The sequence below is a fragment of the Myxocyprinus asiaticus genome, chromosome 34, assembly GCF_019703515.2.
Source record: "Myxocyprinus asiaticus isolate MX2 ecotype Aquarium Trade chromosome 34, UBuf_Myxa_2, whole genome shotgun sequence".
Lineage (NCBI taxonomy): Eukaryota > Metazoa > Chordata > Actinopteri > Cypriniformes > Catostomidae > Myxocyprinus > Myxocyprinus asiaticus.
The window spans coordinates 18,927,531-18,949,753 of NC_059377.1; the positions used below are offsets into that span (position 1 = coordinate 18,927,531).

General features: G+C 37.5%; 1 protein-coding gene across 1 annotated transcript in view; it reads left to right on the forward strand.

The window, feature by feature from the left end:
• The window catches only part of LOC127425502 (gamma-aminobutyric acid type B receptor subunit 2-like), a 370,336-nt gene that overhangs the window by 55,691 nt on the left and 292,422 nt on the right, over positions 1-22,223 (forward strand). Inside the window, exon 2 of the mRNA XM_051671571.1 lies at positions 15,078-15,215. Coding sequence (XP_051527531.1) covers positions 15,078-15,215 — 138 coding nt within the window. The remainder of the gene's footprint in view (positions 1-15,077; positions 15,216-22,223) is intronic.

Sequence of the window (22,223 nt, forward strand, 5' to 3'; positions counted from 1 at the left end):
GTCATTTCATTTTTTTCTTTGTTGCCATGTTTTGTTTTATGATTGTGCCATTCTGTTATAACCTACAGTTGAATATGAATCCCATAAGAAATAATAGAAATGTGTTTTGCCTGCCCACTCATGTTTTCTTTAAAAATGGTACATATATTACCAATTCTCCAAGGGTATGCAAACTTTTGAGCACAACTGTATAATGTGGACCAGCATTCTTGATTTTTTCATCAGGGAACAATGATAATCATACAAGACAAACATAGCATTCTGTCATTACCTTGTTTTGTTTGTGGCTTTGATCAAACACAGTCATGTATTTGCAAATCATCATAAAAAAAACAACCCCAAGCTTAATTTCCATGTTAGCTCTTATAAGCTAATTCATTTTTCCTATAGATCGTGGCATGCATGTACTACCAAACGTGACTTAAAGCTATTGGATCAGTGTTGTGTAAGATACTTAAATTGTAGCTTGATATTTTTAATCAAGGGAATCAAATCTGAATCTAGTTAGGACACTTTTATAATCATAACTTTTTATGTGTTCCTCACTTTTTAAAATGGTTTATCTGTTCCTGATATTTCAATTCAGTTTTGAAACAATGAATTACATGTGAGGATTACAATGTGTATCATAGCAATGTGAGTATAGCTATGTCTAGACATGGAGCGATGATGCAGCTGATTAAATGGAGTTATGTTAGACAGAGATGGCACACTATTGTCATAAGACTCCAAATAGTGAGAGTCTCTGAGCAGACTTTAATATGAGCGAGTCAATCAGCTGTCCACCCTTTCCTCTGCTCCGTGTCCGAGAGCAGTCAGCTTGATGAATGGCACCCATTACTCTAAACATTATGGGCTGCAGCAGATGGGAGGATATTTGGGCCTTGAGCAAGAGGAGTATTTTACCCTGAACGTAATGGTGAGACCGTTGGTCTCACAGAATGACCAGCATATGCTCTAGACCTGCAGAACACATACCATCGAGTCGCCATTTCCACACACTCACCAATCCCTGTCGCTAGAAGCATCGTGTCTATTCAAATAGATTTTTCAAAGTGAATTTGGACTGTTACAAAAAAGTATTTTCTGTGGCAGAAATCACCTGTTCACATGTCTAAATTTTGTCAGTCCAATTAAGTCGCACATTCCGCAGATTGTTTGCTTTATACTGTAAATTCGCTCTCGTGTTTGTCCAAACCTGTATGAATTTCTGTCTTTTCCGTGGAACACAAAAGGAAATGCTTAGCTGAATGTTAGCTTCAATCTCATTGTATGAAGAAAAAAAGATGCAATGAAAGTGAATGGTGAACAACTGAGAAACAAGCCTCTTATCAGACATCTGAATGATCTTTTGCATTAGAATCTGTTGCATGCACTGTATATTTTTGCTTGTGAAATGCGTTTCTCTTCTCATTCTAGGCTAGAATGTTTAATGACCTCAGACATGGCAACAGGAGTAATGACAAATAAATGAAAGCAGTATGAGTGTTTAGGGTGAGGCTACATCTCAAATGGGATTTCTGTGCAGACAGGGAGTGGTAGTGTTAAGTAATAACCTGTCCCCAGAAGAACCATGGATCAACAGCACGTTAGCTGTCAGGAGGTAGGAGGAACATACAAGTGCTAGGTTATTCAGGGTTCCTGCAATGCATCTTTTTGGCTGCTAAGAAGATAATTAAGTTATGTGTAGAAATATTGGCACCTTCAGCCATAGAGCAGCATTGGAAAGCTTTCCTGGAAATAATGAATGTGTGTACATTTTAATCATGGAGGTATCCTGCTGAAAAGACAATGTAACCTGCAAGACTACCTTGGTCAACAAGCTTTATCAGAAAGACCATGCTGGAAGACCAGCTTCATCAGCTGATGAACAGAAGTGTTATGCTTATCCAAGACCAACATCAAACCTGCAATTTCCACCCTGGGCCGGCATGGAAATTCTTAGTAGTCTAAGCTGGTCTTTTCAACAGCATATCCACTGATGCTCAATATATTTATATGCACTTTTAAAATTAGATTTCAGTCAGACTTAAACAGTAATTTGTCTTTTTTAAATGTCATGTTTATGCTTTAGTCCAACTAAAATCAGTCGAATATGTCCGATTTTGCGGAGTCGGACTAACAGACCTAGATAATGCAATTGTAGCTTGTCTTTGTCCAGCATGTATACAAGTTAATTGCAACACAATTGGCCCCGGCATTGTGCACATGCTCCAAAAGACTGAGGTGATGCTCAACATGTGTTTAACCTGGTGTATTTGATGTCATTCCTTCAAATATTTGATTACACATTGAGTCATGTATGCTAGAATATACAGATGAAGACTGTAGTTCAACAATGCAAAAACCCACTTTTGCTTGATTAGGCTATAACTGGACATTTAGACGTACTCTCTGTTGTATATGATCACGTTTGTTTTAATTTACCACTTCAGAGTAAAATACTGAGCAGATTTTCATTTGAAGGGCAGTTTTTTAGGGCAGAGGACTGCTGGAGGGAAGCATTGTGGAGGTCTGGGTAAAGGAAAAGAAACGGTGTTCCTTTTTGAGAAACTCCAGAGGGCCAAACTCAAAGCTCAGAGCAGGCCTGAACTTTTGTTCCTTGCCTGAGAGTAAAGCCGGATACGTTTGTGCCTTTTATCCTGGCCTGATGCTACACCAAGTGCCACATCACCACAATTATCCAAAATGGCAGTAATTACCCCCGCCTCTCCTCCCTGGCTCTGCAGTGGAGACATCCTGGGGAGAATGTAGGACCTCGGGCCAAGAAATAATTAACTTGATAATGGCCACCCTTTCCACAGCCATCCTTTTCGTTCTGTCTCTTTTCACATTTCCACCAATTACAAAGATACATTGTTTTAAGCCTTTTCATAAGAGTATACTAATAGCTTTCCTTACGGTGCACCATTAATCATCATGTGGGAACCTCTCAGAATATCAGATTATGAAATTACCTGCACAGTGCTTGATGTCACAATGATGCAACCTGCTGGATGCTCCACTCTTGCTTAACATTTTTACACAACTTCCCAGCCTTAAGCATAGCTTACACTGAAGGTGATGGATTGGAGAAATTTTAATGCATTTTGTCATTTTTCAGCTTTCAACTAAGTGGTGTAACTTTTTATGAGCTTAGTCCAATAAAGCAGTTTGGAGGCCTCCTGACAACCACAAACTGCTAATAAAGGCTCATTGCTTTAAAATATTGGCATTTACACTTTCAAATCCAATATGGGCTGATCTGGAGATTTAGTTCACAGTCTTCTGGAAGAGGCATTATTCCAATGACCTACTTGTGCTCAAACATTAGGAAGTGAGAAAACATCTACAATCCATTTCAAAAGATTTCAAACTTGCCATAAACAGTAGACACAGTTGGCAGGAGGACAATTTTGTCCTGGGTATTGTGACTATGGGAGGTCTAGTGAGAGGTGGGAAGGTCAATGGGCCCAGGGGAGACCAGGAGAAAAGTTTGTCCCGGCCCAGAAGAAAATGTTATTGCTCAGATGCTGCTCATTCAGAGCTCAGCACACCTAATGGCGATATCATGTTTTGTTTATTATGTTTTATTATGTACAGTATATGGATAGAATGAACTGTCCATTTGAGCAAAAGTCTCAATTTTATCTCCCTGCTCTCTGTTTAGGAGAAACAATTGAGATGTTTAAAAGATCTCTTTTTTTTTCTTTGAGAGATAAAACTTCTTCAGCAGTGTCACACAATCTCAGTCAGTCAATGCAGCCTCTAAGCTAAGTACTCCAGTTTGTGTTGTACAAATGTCTTCTTACAAATCCAGGCTACTTGGTTCAGTTTCATGCGACACAAAGGTGTGAACATCTCAGGCAAAAACTCCTGCAGCAAGCACGGCTGTGGTTTGCAATCACAAATGTCCAAAAGCCCAAGCCACTTGTCTTGGGGTCTTAAAAATCGAGGTGGATTTATGCGCGTGAGTGGAGCTCGTTGGATCTCTGAGCCCTGTGAAGGGGAACAAATGCACAGGAATGCTTTTGCCCTCACCCTTGTTTGTTCTAGATGTGGTGGGAGATTCCGACATCAGCTTTTGGCCAAGAACACTTTAAACAACCCTAATTTTAGGCTTCATGATTTCCCTACATGCTATTGCCAAATACATAAGATAATCAAGAGCTCTTATCTTGGTGATATAGACTGATGAATCACTGAATTGTTGATAGAATGGACTAAACCCTATTGCCTTTTTGATGGTAAACATCAAAGTTGAAATGCACAGCTTCTTTGGATTTAGAAACCATAATAGCATTGTTTAACTATAGATAAAAGCCTTATTTTTATCCCACTGCACCATTTTTCTTGTAATCCTTAAAAAAATCCCATTAGGTATTCCTAAGAAAGCCATCTTAGTAGTACACTGTAAAGTATGGCAACCTGCGATTTTTACTTAAAGGCCCTGATATACTTCCGGACAAGTTTTTCTTTATTCTTCGTTCAGGGGTAAAAAGAGGTCAAGTAACAGTATACTGTTTGCAAACATTCAGACACCGGTCACACTGCTGTGGGAGGCGATTAGAGGAGCATTTATATATGAAGACACTACATGTAAATTCTAAACTATTGTGACAAAAATGTGTTATGTAATAGCTGAGTTTCCATCGAAATGTTTAGCATTTCTAAAATACGAATCATTGCGTTTCCATCCATTACTTCATGCACATTATCTTGAGGGAGTCACCTTGTCATGATGGAGCAGCTAAATTACCTCCTTGTTTTGGGGAGAGTTTTAATTGCAAGATTAGAGCGATTGTACCTCATTTTATTTAATGCTGCCAGAAGATGCCATAGAACAAGTGTAATATCTGATTTAACGAGGGCTTAACTTGATGCGATGCCCACACATCACCAGTCTCCACAAACCTGGGAGCGCCTGTGCTCAGAACTGTTCTGGTGGATTGTGAGGACCCACTTTAATGACCAGCTGTTGGTTAAACACTTCAGAATGTTAAGAGCTATGTTCAAAGAATTGTGTACCAAGATCAGACCTTCCGTTTGGCCAGTCACATCAAGCTATTGCACACTCATATCACATGCACAAATGGTCAAAACACATCATCGTTTTGCGAAATCGTTTTGTGTTCATCACCTTAATTTTATTAATGCAAAACTCTAGAAAATCCATCTCCTCCTAGCACATTCAAGCATTTCCATTCAGGATTTCTTATGCGCAATTTCAAAATGCGCATAAAAATAGTTGGATGGAAACCCAGCTAATGACATTATGCCTCATTCTATGAGTAAAATTCAAATGAGGTCAATAAAAGAAGTTGTTTTAACCACTCGATGATGATTTAAAGTAATATATATGCAGTAGAAAATGTTTAATTTGTCTTGTTTAGATTCTGAATTCATGACGCTAATGAGCTAACACTATACACGGCCATAATATGCGCCAATTACACTCTGTTATTGTGATGATGATAAGAGAGACTTATCTTACTTTGGTCAGATGTATGAATGGATTTCACTGCAGATGGCACATAAGTGAATGGGCACTTGAGAGTATTTGAGTAGATTTGATTTCTTTTGTAGACTAATTAAACAAAAAATTGCATGACAGTGTTTTCATGTTGAATACTGACTGAAAAACATAAACAAAGTATTAAGTGGAGCTTCAGGTCACACATACCAGTGACGTGGACCAATGGCTGTAAGGAGGTGTTTACCAGCCGGTTAGAAGTTTTCTAAAAGTTCGCCCAAGCAAACTGTTACGGACCACCAAAATGAGCGGAAAAACATACAGATTTTGTTCTAAATTACGTCATACCCATTCGTTCTTCGAGTTTGTATGAAGTATATCTGGACCTTAATGATGAGTATATTGACTAGGTATTTAGATTATTTTTTCTACTCGAGGTCTCAACAGATTAGACACCCGAGTATTTGGGGTGGGATGTCGGGTGATAGAGTGAATAACACCTGTCCTATTTTTTTAATTGTTGGGCTATGTACTATACAGTGTGCCAGATAGATGTCCTTTGCCATGGCATTTCATCTCACTGTTTATTTAGCATCTCGTGCAAGTTTTTTAAGACAGTGTATCAAGTTTAAATTAGTTCAGCTTTTAAAAATGCATCTTGAACGTGTTCAATTCCACTCCATCAGATGCATTACATCTAAATGTTTTTAAATGTAAGACAATGTCCTGTGTAAACACTTTAACCAATCAGACTGCAAGGTACCACCCAATATGAAATCGTAACCAATCACAAAATAAAAAATTTTATGTTTCGAAGTGATGGAAAAGTCATGCAATTATTGTGTTGTCATGATCGATCATGGCTGGCACTTCCAAATACTTGAGTACATGTGTACTCGTACCTAGCCCTACTACTGACTGCCCGTCTAAGGCATAACAAGCCAATAATTTTATGTTCTAATCAGTATTGTATATAATGCTGATGTATTATATAGTAAATCTTATGAACCAATGCCCTGACCTTAAGACTGATTTGTACTATAAACACATTTGTTGACCAATGAATGTAATTTTTTTGAAGAACATCTTTTTCTTTTTCTATTGCAGAAAGCTCACTTACTAACAATAGAGGGGTTTTGCCCACACAGTAGCCGAGAGTAGATTGAGAGTGAGTGGGAAAATTCCTTGTAAAGTAGATACGATTTAAACTCTGTAACCCGAGAAAGTTTCTAATAAGTATTTAATAATAGAAAGACAATGAGTATTGATGAGCTAAAAGGTCAATGAAAGACGTATACTGGGAAGAATTGACAGAGGGACAAAGAGTCAGTGATCATATTGAATCACATACTGTATGTGGCATGATCCACTTGCATGCTACCTTAAAGAAAGAATACTATACATGTTTTTTAATTGATTTCACATTCTTCCAGTTGTATGTGCCTGCACATTTAGTCAACTTCATATTGTGCATGACTTTAAGCCCTTTTATAAAGAGCAGATTGCATGCGACATGCTGGTCCCCATTTGCTCTCTCTCTTTTTTCTTTCTTAATCTCTTCCTGTCTTTTCTAGTCCTGAAGACTTCAGGTTGCATATTTGGCTGCAGCAATTTGCCATTGACTGGCGACAGGTGCAGCTGCTGCCATTGCCACTGTTAACAAGCCGTGATTATCCCTTGTTGTCGCCACAATACCTCGGGTGGCCATTTTATGATGCTGATGATGCCAGAGGAAATAGTTCTATTAATAATCCTTAGCCCACTGTCCTTTCCGAGTCATTTGGTTCTGCGATTGCAAATTTATGTCCTCTTCTATTTCCATTTTCCATCAGAAACACATGAATTAATGAGCAAATCAAGCTTGTGAGTATATTTTGGATCTAAAATGTGTTTGTTTACAATCTGATTTAAAGAGCTGTTGAAGGGGGGCCAGGGTAGCTCAGCGAGTAAAGACGCTGACTACCACACCTGGAGTCGCAAGTTCGAATCCAGGGTGTGCTCTGTGACTCCAGCCAGGTCTTCTAAGCAACCAAATTGGCCCGGTTGCTAGGGAGGGTAGAGTCACATGGGGTAACCTCCTCTTGGTCGCTATAATGTGGTTCTCACTCTCGGTGGGACGAGTGATGAGTTGTGTGTAGATGCCGCGGAGAATAGAGTGAAGCCTCCACACATGCTACGTCTCCACGGTAATGCGCTCAACAAGCCACGTGATAAGATGCGTGGATTAACAGTCTAAAAAGCAGAGGCAACTGAGATTTGTCCTTCGCCACCCAGACTGAGGCGAGTCACAACACCACCATGAGGACTTAGAGCGTATTGGGAATTGGGCATTCCTATTGGGGAGAAAAAAATAAATACAAATAAAAAAATAAAGAGCTGTTGAAGATGTGCCTAATATGTAAATTCTGCCAATGGTCTGAATTACAACTGGTGCCATAAATAACCAGTTCGTTACACTGAAATTTTCCTTAGGGAACTAGTTCCTTGTAAGAGAAAATACACAGTATATTCAATAAATACAATAAATGCCTCTCTGAATCTACAGAAAATGTGCGCTCTTAGAGCTTTAGGTCTGGCTTTATATATTTTCCTCCTGATCTACTGCAGGTCTAGAGTCTGGCCACTGGAGAGACGGTGTGTCAGCAGCCTTGTGGTCACTGTACTGGGCCGGCTTACCATGCTAACAGCTCTACTGATAGGACTTAAAGAGCGGTTTGGGGCTCATTTCAGTAAACACAGATTTAGGGTGTGTCTGAAACCTAAAAATATGGCCTTTTCAGGCAGTATAGGGACATACATTAGGAACGCATCAAAGCATGTCCAAATTCAATGTTTGGATAACATCCTGTCTATTAAGATGACTCCATCTAGCTGATTTTTGAAGGCATCATACAGTATATGTGTCCGTTGTCTATAATATCCCACAATACTGACCATGCAATTCAGCAGTTGGTTAAAAAAATAAAATCTGACAAAGTGGTTGAAAGCAGTTAATGGGTGTACAAATGTAAATTTTCTTTCATTTTTTTAATGAGAAATTGTTATAATTAAATATTCTTGTACTAAATCATCAGATGTGACGTTATGGTGCCTGTGTGGAAGACACCAGTAACACTGTTATGGTGTTTACCAGTGTTGGGGAAGCTAAAAGTTTAAATAGTTAAACTACAGTCAAGCTACCCTTTTTAAAATTAGTTAGCTACACTGCAAGCTATAAACGAAAAGTAGCTAACTACATTAAAGTTAAGAAAGGAAATCTTTTTAATAATATACTTATTATATTGTCACATTTTTGATATTAATATATATACATACATATATATTGTAGCTGTCAAAATGAACGTTACTGCATGATTAATTTAAAATTAATTTTAACGCGTTATTTTTTCTTAATTGCGATGAACACATTTACCGTTAATACAGCATAAACCAGCATAAACACTGGTTAGAAGGGTGGAACCTTTGCAATGTGTCCGCCCGGACTCATTACATGGACACACACACCACAAACACACACAACAGCCGTGTCAGTGATCAAATGATGGGGAAAGGACCTCTTGACACTATTTGTTGTATTTTTCAGCCTAAGTAAGGCACATTTTAATTACCACAGAAGTACGTCATGTCTCAACTATAACCAATATGCAGAATGAGATGTTTTTGTCTGCAAGCACTTTTCATATGTAGTTCAAAGTGGTGCTGAATCCCTAACGTGAATCATGAACATGCCTTCACGATTGCTGTAACAAAGCGGATAGTCACGGACCTTCAGCAGATTATTATTGTGGAGGATGAGAGTTAAAGAGATTTAATGCCTATTACAATAAATATGCAACCTATGGGGAGACTAGTTCTTTTAATTAGTCAAACTCCCACTTAGACTTTAGGAAACATTTAATGTTATTTGAACTGGTGCTATTTTAGTGCATTTCTATCTTTATACTGTGGATGGCTTTGTTTGGAAAATGTTAATTAAGCATTATATTGTTACATATTGTTTGTTTTCTTTCCTAAAAAGGAAACAAATGCATTTTGACAGAAAAATGAGTATATTTAAAGTCAAATTTCAGTGATTATTCGCGATTAACTACTAAAAATCTTACAGTTAATTGCGATTACAGTGTTTCCAATAGGATTTTCTGAGACTGGGGTGGGTGGACCTCGGACCCTCTGGGGGGTCTGGGGGCATCATCCCCCGGATGAAATATTTTACATTTTAAAGTTAAATGCATCAATCTGGTGCACTTTGAGAGCAAAATTAAGAGGCTGGCTAGATCTATGAAGAACATTGTGCTCTTGTAAAGAATTTTGTGCTCTAGTAGTAATTTAATCATAAATACATTGGTTGTATAGATTTAAATGGTGATGACACAACAAAAAATGTCACACTCACAAAACATTAACCAGACAGAGTTTAACGCAGTTCAAAACACAAAATCGACTAGAGCATACATTTGAGCCAGGGCTCGACATTAATCATTGTCATGTGCTTGTCCTCTGGAAAAGTAAATTGTTCATTCACTTGTCGGAGTAAAATAGTTACTTGTCTGGAGAGAAAAAAGGACATTTAAGTTACATGCTCAAGAAACATGTAAAAGTTTATGTATATTTTTCTAAAATTATGACCGATGCCCAACCTAATAGTGTACCTATCCAATCAACTCAATCCTCTGCGACAGAAATGTAAACTGCACTGGGAATGGGAGGAGGTTATTGTCATATGGTAATTATTTTATGTTACGTATGTGGCAAATAAAGAAAAGCCTCCATCGCCACCATTAACAGCAGGGGTGCTCATAGTTCTGTGGAATGAGATCTACTTTTTCATCATGTTATTGCAGCAAGATCTGCCATGTACAGTATAGGTTATACATTATAACAATACCAAAATTTCAGTAGTCCATAAAAAATTAAATTTGATGATTCTCAATTCCAGCTTTAATAACACTAACTAATATGTAAATTATGGAAGAATGGTTTCAAGTTCTTAAGTAATTATTCTCAACTAGTAAACATTCAGTAATAAAATAACAATAATAAAACAACAATGAATAGAAATAGATTAAAAACAATAGTTTTTACAGGCGGTGCTGTCTGACTGGGAGATGCTATGCTGAAGCAACGGAGCAAAACACAATGTTACAGATCTTTTATGTTATTATGAGAAGTGTAAAAATATTTTTGGTTCATTATGAAACTGTGCCGTCACAGTCTAGGTAATTAAAGGCGCACTCAGCGATTCCTGAGAAACACTGTTGATATCCAAACTCAACTGCCAAAACAAACACACCCCTCCCTTCAAGGCTCCTTTGGAAGCTCTGCCCCCCAAATTCATGCACGCGAGATGGTTTTACGCACACCAGCTCTAGACACTAACATCTCTCCTGCTACTAAATCTAACATCACAACAACAGCATATATAGGTTCTGTGGAACATAGCAAAATTTATGTTACTCACCTATCGAGAAGAAAAAGAGCAACATCTGCATCCGTCTTCAAGCCTTTTACCTCTCTGAGGTCTCTCCACCGCTCAAAAGCTTCGCCGATGTTGACGCGGCTCCTAGCCCTCGACTTATCATAATCCTTATTTTTTAATTTATATTAATCTGACCTTTTTCTCTTGGTCTGTTTCTCAGCTATTATTCCTCCTTGGAGTTTAGAAAGTTCGCATCAGCCAAATTTGCCATCGCTCTTCTAATTATTTTCCCTCTCACTCTGCCCCCACCCCCCATCCTGTGCACATGCAAGAATTTGTTGCTGATTGGCTGGAGTAGTGTTGTGTGGATCGGTCTGTTCCACTTTGTTTTTGTCCCATTTACAGAGCCAGGGCTGTGTACAAATACTAGATTTTTTTTTCAGCCCACCCACAAAACGGACAGCTAGCAGACTGAGGAGATACTTGTAGAATTTGACAAAATGTGTATTGGATTAAAATTACTGAGTGCACCTTTAATGGGAAACACTGGATTAAATATATTAATCGACTAACGGCACTAATACACATACACACACACACACACACACACACACACACACACTATATATATATATATATATATATATATATATATATATATATATATATATATATATATATATACGGTATACCCTTGTTCATTCTGCAATCAGATTAGTATTTGGCACAAAAACAAGTCTCGGTTAGGGTGACAGCATTAAAATGAAAATTACAACATAGGGCCTACATAAAAACATAATACATAAACATAATACAACATAAATATTACATACAACTAAACACAATTTATACTAAATTGAACATTAAGCATAAATACATTAATACTAAATACAATTAATAAAACTAGAAAACACGCTATTTTTATTACAATTAAAATTAAAGCTGAAATGTGTCATTTCTGCCCCACTACCGCCACCAAACAGAATTGCAAAAATAAACATTTGTTTTAAACAGCTTTTTGAATACATCCTTCATCAGATGTCCCACCTCCAAACTCATGCCATTGGTTGAGCCAGTGTTACTGTGTTGGGCTGAACAGGTAGCTCAAAACAAACAGAGGAATGTTGAAAGAGCCACAGAGCCTCAGTGTTTACACTTTTTCAGGGAAATCAACCTACAAATGGTTTACTTATTCGTTTACTTATGGTTTAATTATTTCTGCATATTAAGCTGGGATACAAGGAAGTATTTGAACATAAAAAAAAGACAATTAAAAATGACACACATCAGATTTAGCAAAATATTTTACCTTAAATAAAGGAAACGGCTGTAACTTTGCAGGGGCTCAAGTGGAAGGGTAAATTGGTTATTTGAACTGGTTCATTCACGTGAACCGTCAAAGAACCGATACACTTAAATGTTTTGAACTTTCCAGGGCTACATATGAGAGATAGGACGGGATAGGAAGGTAAATGGTTTGATAACTGTTTTGGTTTGCTTGGCTGTAGAACGGTATGCACAGTATAAAAATAAATAAAAATAAAGTGATGTAGTGTTTTGTGACACTACACCACTATTCATTGGGAAAAGTATCTTGTTACTGGAAAAACTACAGTATTGTCAAAATAGCTGAACAATTGTAACGCTAAATGTAGTTAAGTTAGTAGCATTGTGTTTATAGTGCAAGACACACTTGAATTTGTTGTAGATCATTAAAATGATGCTGTTGTGCCTTAAAAGGATGTAACTTCATACTAAAACGCTGTCTGTTAGGTCATTGACGGACTAGGTGACAAGGCCTTTGGTTTTGTTCAATCTTGTTGAGCTACTTAACCATCTGGTTGCTGGTTGCCAGATAGTCAAACAAGCATCAGTGACCCTCAATCAATGTCTCATTATGTTTGTTGAAATTTTTTTTTAAAGCTTAAAATCACTGCTAAATAATTAAATAAATTATATTGCAGTAGTGTGGTGGTGACTTCTATTGTTGTCAGTTCTCTCATTCTGGCACCAGCTCTGCTAATCTAAAATTAAGCCTTCAACATCACCTCTGAATACTGATTAATAGCCCCATGATTGTAACAGCCAATCCATGCTATATCTGTCAATGCCGGCCTTGCCTTCTCCTTCATTTGCACTCAAAGTGAGGAGTGCGTTCCCATGACAACATGATCAAAGCTTTCTTGGCAGATTCTGGTATGCAAAGGTGCCTTTCGGAAGACATAATGTGTTTCCACAGTAGTCCTTATTTGGTATACAAAGACGCTACAGTAGACGCTTACCATAGAACTTCACTGATTACAGTGAAGTTACACACATTATTGTAACAAATTTCTTAGCTTTCGTGGTAAGGAGGAAGCGAGAGACGGTGAGATCCAACTCAATAGGGGCTTTATTTCCCACACTTTTCACAGTCGATAAATCACACCTTTTAGTGGACACACTCAAATGAGGCTTTTCAGCACAACACAAATATCACACTCTGGAACACTCTGCTCTGTGCAGCTCTCTCTTGCTCACTGGCGTCTGGCTCGCTCTTAACAGCATGTCTCCACTCTCACTGCAATGACAAACAGCTGTTTGAGGCAATCATTGCCAGGTGATGATCCATTCTCATGAACCATTCTCATCTCCTGATCTCGCTCTCCATTCACAAACCGGCTCTTAACCACGCCCCCACCACCACAGCTATATTCACCAAATTGAACTTCCATCTTGCTGGAGAACAGACAATATTCTGTTAAACAAGAGGAATTGCCTGTTTTGCACTCAGTGTTTTCGTGGTTACTGATGACCAGAATTAAGTGAATATGGAGGAAATATGCAAATGAGAGCTTTTAAAAGCCTGCCGTTTTATTCAGCATTTATTCAGCATCACCATCACTTCAATCAACTCACCTTGCAGTGCCTCATCACATATTCCTGCGTTTCATATGCCACAGTCTATTTTCAACACTTCTATTTCTGACACGTACTCACTAACCAGTGTGCTCTAGTGTCAGAAATTGAGAAATTGTGTAAGAATCTTCATGGTGCCACTGTTGGTTGTGGGTCAGCAATAGCCACCACATAAAATATGCTGAAAATTGTCCTTTTTATTTTAAAGGAGTTAGGAGAAGTTCAAACAGGATGTGTTCTTGTGTTAAAAACAGCTAGATGGAACAGAAGAGAACAGAATCAACAGAAAGCAAGTTTATAGGCATATTAACTTCCATAAACCTTTGCAAATATAAACATTCAATACGTTGATAAACATATGCTTATCCCACTCCCAGAATTATCTGATTGGTCCATTGTTTAACAATTGACATAGATCCGCTGCACTGAGTGTCAAAGGTTTATCTATTTTAACTTGACACAGGGTCTTAAAAATATGGCAATACACAGTGAGACATGGCACAAAAACATCCGTCAAGCACATGTGGACATAGACAAACAATTAATAAATGGTGCAGACAGAATGCCCTTACATTTTAACAAATTAATTATAATGCTAAAAAATAAACCTATTTGCTTTTTTTCAAATTCTGTTTTGTTTGCTTAAACCCAGTCTAATCCAGAACAAGACAAAAAAGGTCAAACACAGATAGGAAAGTCTTGACCGGGTAATGGTGTGTAGTGTTGCGACATTCTCGTTACAACCATGATTGAGTCAGGTCAATCTGACTGCCATTAATTGACCTTTGGAAGTGTTTACCAGAGACTGAAATATCATCACCAACATGTGAAAATCAAAGATAAAACAGTTAGAAACTCACATCGCAATCAATAGCCCAGCTCCATATTTTCTTTCCTTCAGCACTTCCATAGAGCTAAGAGCGTTGCCATAGTGATATGAAATGGGTGCATAGTGCTGCAGCAGTTGCGCTCTTCTGTACATCACAGTATGATTTGCACATTTAAATATTCAATGTCCATACTTTTTTTTCTGTTTACACTGATTTATTATTTTCCATTTTCCATTGACTATATTATGAAAGAAACATTGCAATTGCAATTCTAGTTGTGCAGTGTGGTTATACGAGAAGAATATAAATCAAGAAAAAGTTCTCAAGGTTGAAACCTGCTTTTCTAGAGTGAAGAATTCAGAGCATGTACAGTACATCTAATGTTGTCACTGTGATTGACATTACTGTTCTATGTACATTTGTAGAATTTACTTTTGAACTTAATTTTGCTTTCCTTTCTATCTCTCTCCCTCTCTCACAGTGTGACAATGCGAAGGGATTGCGGGCTTTCTTTGATGCGATCTGCTACGGTCCAAAACATTTGATGATCTTTGGAGGAGTTTGTCCATCAGTGACTTCAATCATTGCTGAATCTTTAGAGGGGTGGAATCTCGTACAGGTTAGTGTCACAGCAAATATCTAAATCATTAAGCTTGTATTGTCATATCTATTTGCTTTACAGAATACCAGTGTTTCCCAATCCGGTTCCTGTCCCACGTCCAAACATGCACGCTTCCCTGCTTCTCACAGTATGCAAAAAGCAGTGTGTCAAATTTGTTAGATTTCCAAACATGTAATATTCATGACACAGTATGACATTTGGACAAGACAGTGGACATTTTGTTATCCCACACCTTCAGAGCATACTTTAATAAGGGTCAAGAAGTAAGTTCTTCATCAAATGCAGTACATACTCTGAAAATGTGGGGATTTGGATGCACTGAACTGATGTCTCTTATCTAAGACACCCGATCATCTCATTAGTAGAGGCTCCATCAACTAAATTAAGTGTGTAAAATAAGGGAGACCTCCGAAATGTACAATGTTGGGGTACTCTAGAACCAGGATTGGCAAACACTACAGTATACGATTAAAAATGCCCCTTTTCTTCAAAATGTAATGTTTCGTATCGTACTCTGATTATACACACTTGAAAATTTCTTGCCAAATATCTGCACTAATGACTTCCTCTGTGACATAAATAAAATCTACCATCTAAAATCAAAGACTGGCAGAGCTATGCCAGAAACTCAATCCCAATGCTGATAAAAATTGGAAAAATTTGTAAGCTTCTCCCTGCGGTTTTAAGCTAGCTACTACAGAGATTTCTGTTTTGAGAGCACCCGAGGGGGTGTTTAGTGTGTTAATACTGTGATTTTAACAGGAAGTCTGCATTTGGCTTCTCTCAGCCTGTCTTCGCCTCTTGTTTGCAATACCCAGTGATATCTGTAATCTGTGTATTAGTGCATCACTGACAGAACTTGTACGCTGAGGTTGCCATCGGCACACATGAAAAGGAAGGCTTGAGGAAGTAATGCAGTTGTAATCTTTCTGATGATGGGCATGGGGGGCTATAAATGAATGCCACTTGAGGAATCCCCTTCGGGCAACTACGCTTTCACTTATGTGTTGGCAGATGTTTGTGTGGTCAGCCTCTAAGCCAGCTGACATTTCACCAAGAAAACCTGGCATTTTTCCAAAGTTATTCCTCAAAATTGGCTTGTTTCCATAAAATTTACAATACTGTACACAATTCTAAGTGCAAATTAAGTATAAAATGACTCTATTGAATTGGAAAAGGATTTGAGTATATTTAATGTTCCTACGGACCAACCAGCCCAATAAAATAGTAAGAAATGAAAACAAATCAACACATTTAACAACAAATATTGACCGTAATGAATCAGGCGAATATCACGTCTGAAAAAAAAACCAAAAACCTTGCCATTTGGACTGTTCTCGCCTTCCTAAAGGTTTGGAGTAGAGGATAAGCTTATAGAAGTTCTAATTTGTGGATTAATCTCCCATTAACCCCAGCTGAGTAGATCTCTAATTAGTCAGGGTGATGGGATGTAAACGCACACACAGTGGGATTAGCAGTGACATGCCTCAGAAAGGCTTTTATATGACAAAATAAAACACAAACAAAGGAAGTGATTTAGACTAAAACGTCCAAGATTGTGAAAGGTCAAAAGGTTGACTAGATGGCAAGTCATCCAACAGCCAAATAGTTGATCTGTGAGATCGACTTATTTATCTATATTTTGTCTTATATTTTACTAGTTTTTACATTTTTAGCAGTGGTGCTTTAAATAGCATTTTGACTGCATGCTGTGATTTAGCTATTAGGCAGTTTGCAATGTAAAACCATGTCAGAAAAGTTACAGAAACATACTTCACGCAAGTATACAAATGCGAGCGCTTGACCATCGCATTGCCAGCGCGCAGTCTGGTTTAACATGCTTAACATGCGTTTTTGCGTTACTGTGGTGGTAACAAACCTCAGTACTCAAGAGGTACTCAGTTACCATCAAAAGTCTGTGCCATAAAACTGGATGCCTTATTATTAGGCAAGTTGCAAAATAATAAATATGTTGACTTTACCTGACTTGCTCAGCAATATTCTCTTCAAACTTTTGCTCCGCCATAACAGTAGTTGGCTTGAAATAAAAAACACACCTCAAAAGTGAACATTACAATATCCTCTATAGTGCCTCTTGAGGCAACGTTGACAATACAACACGTACTTGCGATGAGTAATGAATTGTGATCTGACACATTTTGGAGTGCAACAACACATGAAATCGAGCTTACGAAGCTAGACATGCATTTGTTTCGACCTTAAAGCACTGTCTTATTTTGCTTAAAATTCTTCTTTTTTTTTTATTCTTTTTATTTTACATTTTCTAATGGTGTGGTGTCTAGTTAAAAAAAAACATCCATTTATTTCAACATGTAACTCGAGACCCCTGCATTCTGTTCCATTTAGTACATCTGTTGCACTATATCTATCTGTTTTTAAACACGAGAACGCATCATACGTAAACACCCCCTAAGAAACCTGTCCGATCGGGCGCAGGTGGACCTGAAACCAGCATTATTATATAGGGCTTCCTCAAGACCAATTAGTCTTAAGTCGTTCAGGCAACCCACAGACTAATTATGAATTTAAAAAGGAACATGAATTAAAGTGTTTTCTATTTTACAATACAGAATCTTTTAGGAAATCCCACAATATGGTGTTTTACAAAAAAATAGAAATAATTGATGATTACATAGCTAATGGTAAAACTGTACATATTATATGTTAAACTGTACATATTATATGCAGCCTACAGGTATATGCAATTTGGAACAAAAGACAACTATGTTTGTGATCTCTGGGATAGATCCTTTTTTATTCCAATAAACAGTTTATTTGGGCGGCGGGGGTTCCGATGTTCGGCGTGATCCGATGACATCATCCTAAGATTATTGAATGCATATCGCATTTTCCAACAATTTATTGCATTTCACATTGTTCTCCATGTCGTGCAGCTCTACAGTAGTGTAATCTCTTCAACTATGAAGTGCTAGATTTATGGCAGCGTTGACGACGCTGTTCTCGCAGTGTTCCATTTCCACGCCCCTCCTCTTGGCCACACAGCATTATTATGAGAGCCAGGTGCCAATGGCTGGAGGATTCTCTGTCACACCTGTTTTATTTCACCAAAGCCTGATCCGTTTCATAACAGCAGTTGAAATGAACATTAAGGAAACATATTATCCAGCTTCATAAGAACCCCACATCAACACTAAGAGGCTGTACCTTTATTTTTCAATTAAGGGATGCGTTTGATGAGAATTTGAGATGGCGTAGAAATGGTGCCTAGTTGATGGATTGTGTAATTATGTTTAATGAAAGCTTCAGATGGTTACTACAGCCAAAAATGAGACAGGCAGTCAGAATAGTTTTCTGTTACAGCACACAGTTGTGTTTTCACCACTGAAATTATATAAACGTGTTCAAACAGGCTGTACAGCTTCCAGAGATGTGCCAACACGCAAACAGTCAATAGTAAACTTTTGACCTCAAGAGCCATTTAAAATCGGTTAGAATGTCAGTTTTCACAGGCATTCTGCTACTGCATACTGTCTAATTAAATAGTGCTGAGCTTCCTTTGTGGTTTTCAAATCATCACTTGGCATTCAGTGCATCTGAATGGCTCCACTGTTATGAAGTGGCTTACATCAGTGCTTGCGATGTGCAGCGATATTAACATGACTCGAGTGCTTTGAATCAAATTGAATGTCACCCAGACTGTAAGAGAATGATTATTTTGAGATGAGATAAAAAAGCTCTGAGATGAAATTGTGCCCTCCTGTGATAGTCATTTTTCTTATCACAGGGAAAACGTTAAACAAGGGAGAACACTGTTTTTTATTACTCAACTAATAGGCAGATCTTATTGTTGACCACATTCATAGGTACTGCTCGAGAAATTATAATAATCTTAAACAAGTCCCCTTCAAAGATCTAATGAAGGTACCAATGCTCATAAGATCTTAACAGAGTGATTAAATGAGGTTAAACTTACCGTATATATTGACTGCTATGTCAAGATGCAGTCAGACATTTAGTTGCCACAAGCAACTGAAAACCTACTTTGATAGTGATGGGCATACACAGGAGAAAAGAGATCACAAATTAGATCTCTTTAATATCTCAAATGTTTCTCCACGACTCCAGTAATCTCACATGTGTCTCAGCGATAATTCTAAGTGCAATTTATTGTGCCAGCGCAAAGCGCAAGTGGGCGTGGGTGGGAGTGTTTGCGCTATCTGTGGGTGTATTGTATGGAAATGAAGTGTAAAACTATCTATAGGTCATGGTTTATTTTTCAATTATTATTATTATGTTTATGTTTATATTTACACAATTCTATTTATGATCTAATTGGTATTGGTATTTTTCCACCTGTTGTCATAGAGTGATTTAAGTCATAGCATAAGGCAATGGTGGAAGAAGTTGGACATGGTTAAATCTTTGGATTTGGTTTAAATATTATGCACATAATAATGGAAATCCATATTTCTATTCTTCTAATTCATTGCATACAGTGTCTTTACTACCAAATTCTTATGAATGTGCTGTCTTTGTTTATATGGCTGGTGCTTGAGGGAATGGACTATATAATAGGACGCAGTTGGTGCCGGAGAAGAACCTCCGAATAAAATTGCACTTGACCAATTAGCACCTTGCACATGTGATTTTGCCCTTGCGCTCTTAAAATAAGGCCTGAGATCTCAACAATGTCTCAAACTGTGCTCAGATTTGCCCAGATACCAAAGTCTGCAAAAAATTGATTTGAAATTTTAATATGAATGTAACACATCAGTGGAAAGGAGGAGACGAGAACCAGCTTGATAATATAAATAATATTTAATTAAATAAAAAGACACACAAACACATACAGGGAAGCTGCCCATAATTCTCTCTCTCTCAAGCTGCCGTCTTTGGTCGCCTTTATCCCTCGCTCGCCTCATCAGGCTGATTGGGGTCTGGGCGTCCGTCATTCCGCCCGGCCCCGCCCTCCTCCGCACTACAATGAACTAATTTGTGCCTAGTTTTATTAGTTTTATGCAGTTTAAGGAGAAACATCTGAGACAAAATTGTTGCTTGAATTAAACAATTGTGAACTGAAAAAAAAAAATTTTTAAGCTGCATGCATGTCAGTTACATAAGTACATTACATCAAATTCAATTGAGTTATCTTAAATAAAATAAAAATAAATTAATAATAAAAAAGTTTTTAAAAATTACATTTTTCAAAAGTACACAATTCAATTTGATGGAATTTTTTTTTCTTACATTTAAATATGTAAATCTTAAAAATATGCTAAAATATATTTTTTAATGAGCAAAACTACCTGGTATCTTTGAAAGATAGCTGACAAGTTGAGGTTAAATAAATTGCTTATACTAAAGAACATTATTGCTATACACTAGTGCTGTTTTTCCTGGATTCTGGCTTTCAATATTGATCAAGTAACATCTGTTAAAGTGTCAAATCAGCTTGAGGTACTTTTCATTTTTCAGTGTAGTTTGAAATGGGCAGCTATTTTGTTGATAGAGTCCATCTGTTTCTGAGGAAAAGTTTGTAAAGACAACATGAAGTAAGGGACAGTATGCAAAGACAATGGTGCTGTCTGGTTCTAGTAAATCAAGTCAAATTGCAGAGCCATAATCTATTGGTTAGCACACATGCTCCCCAACAGTTGAAAAACGTTTTGCACTGTGCTATTTATAAAAACCAACTCTGTTTCATTTGTCTTACCTTGTTAAAACTGCCATACAATCAAGTCATAAACATGTTTTTGATAATTTCTGCTATTCAGTTATTAAATAAGTTTCTTTTTCACCTCATAGGTCAAATCTTTGGTACACACCAAATGCTCTTAGTATCAGCTCTGTCATCATTTCTCAGTCTATTATGAGTCGAACATGTAAGAATGATATTGTTCAAGGTTCAGTGAGTCCGTGAGTTGACTTTATAATAGTGAATCATTTGATGTCAATGTTGCCAATGGCACTTCCGCATTCCTTGATTTGCTAGGCTGACAGATTCGTTATGGGTGTATTGGATGATAGTCTATGCCATCATTATGCACATCAAAGTACTAAAATTAGGCTAACTATATAATATGTCTATATAATAGCCAGTGTTTCTATGATTTTTAGATGTTTTCATGGGCGTTTCCTGTTACGCTCGCATTATCCCTGGTATTGTTGAGATCCAAGCAGTATGTCTTTGAGTCTGTCATCCTCTCATGTGCTCCCAGCCGAGCATGAGCCAGAACCAGACTGCTGTCGATGTGCTTCGGCAGACGCCGTCTTCCTCTTTGACGTCAACTACAGGAGAGAGAAGAACAGCCAACTCCCTTAGCTGTTTACATATGGCCACTTTCCAGACTGACAGAGAGAGCTTAGCACACTTAGTTAATGTAGGGACCTACAACACTTTTTTTTAATTTTTGTTTTTTTATAGTGAGCCTGGGAATATGTGCAAATGACAGCTTTGTTTTTAAACAGACAGACCAGTTAGAGAATGTGTCATTAAAGGTATAGCTCACCCTTTTATAGTTCATCATTTATTCATCATAATGTTTTTCCAAACACTTATGACTTTCTTTCTTCTGTGGAACACAAAAGAAGGTATTAGGCAGAATCTTAACCTCAGTCAGCATTCATTTTCATAGAATAGGAAAAAATGCAATAAAAGTGAATGTGACTAAGGCTAACATTCTGCCTTAAAACTTATTTTGTGTTCCATATGGTTTTGGAACAAAACATGAAACATGGTTTTGGATTGTTGACAAGTTGCTTATTACAAAGAAGACTAAAGTAACACTACAGAGCTCTTTCCTGCATTCTGTTTCTCAGAATTGATGAATAAGCACCTGTTTAAGTATCAAAACTCCTTGAGGTACTTTTTATTTTTCAATGTAGTTAGCACACGTAGTTAATATACTGTAGGGCCTATAACACATTTTTGTTTACATTTTTATAGTGAGCCTGGGAATATGTACAAATGACTGCTTGTTTGCGTATTGAAACAGAAAGGCTGGATAGAGAATAAGTGTGATG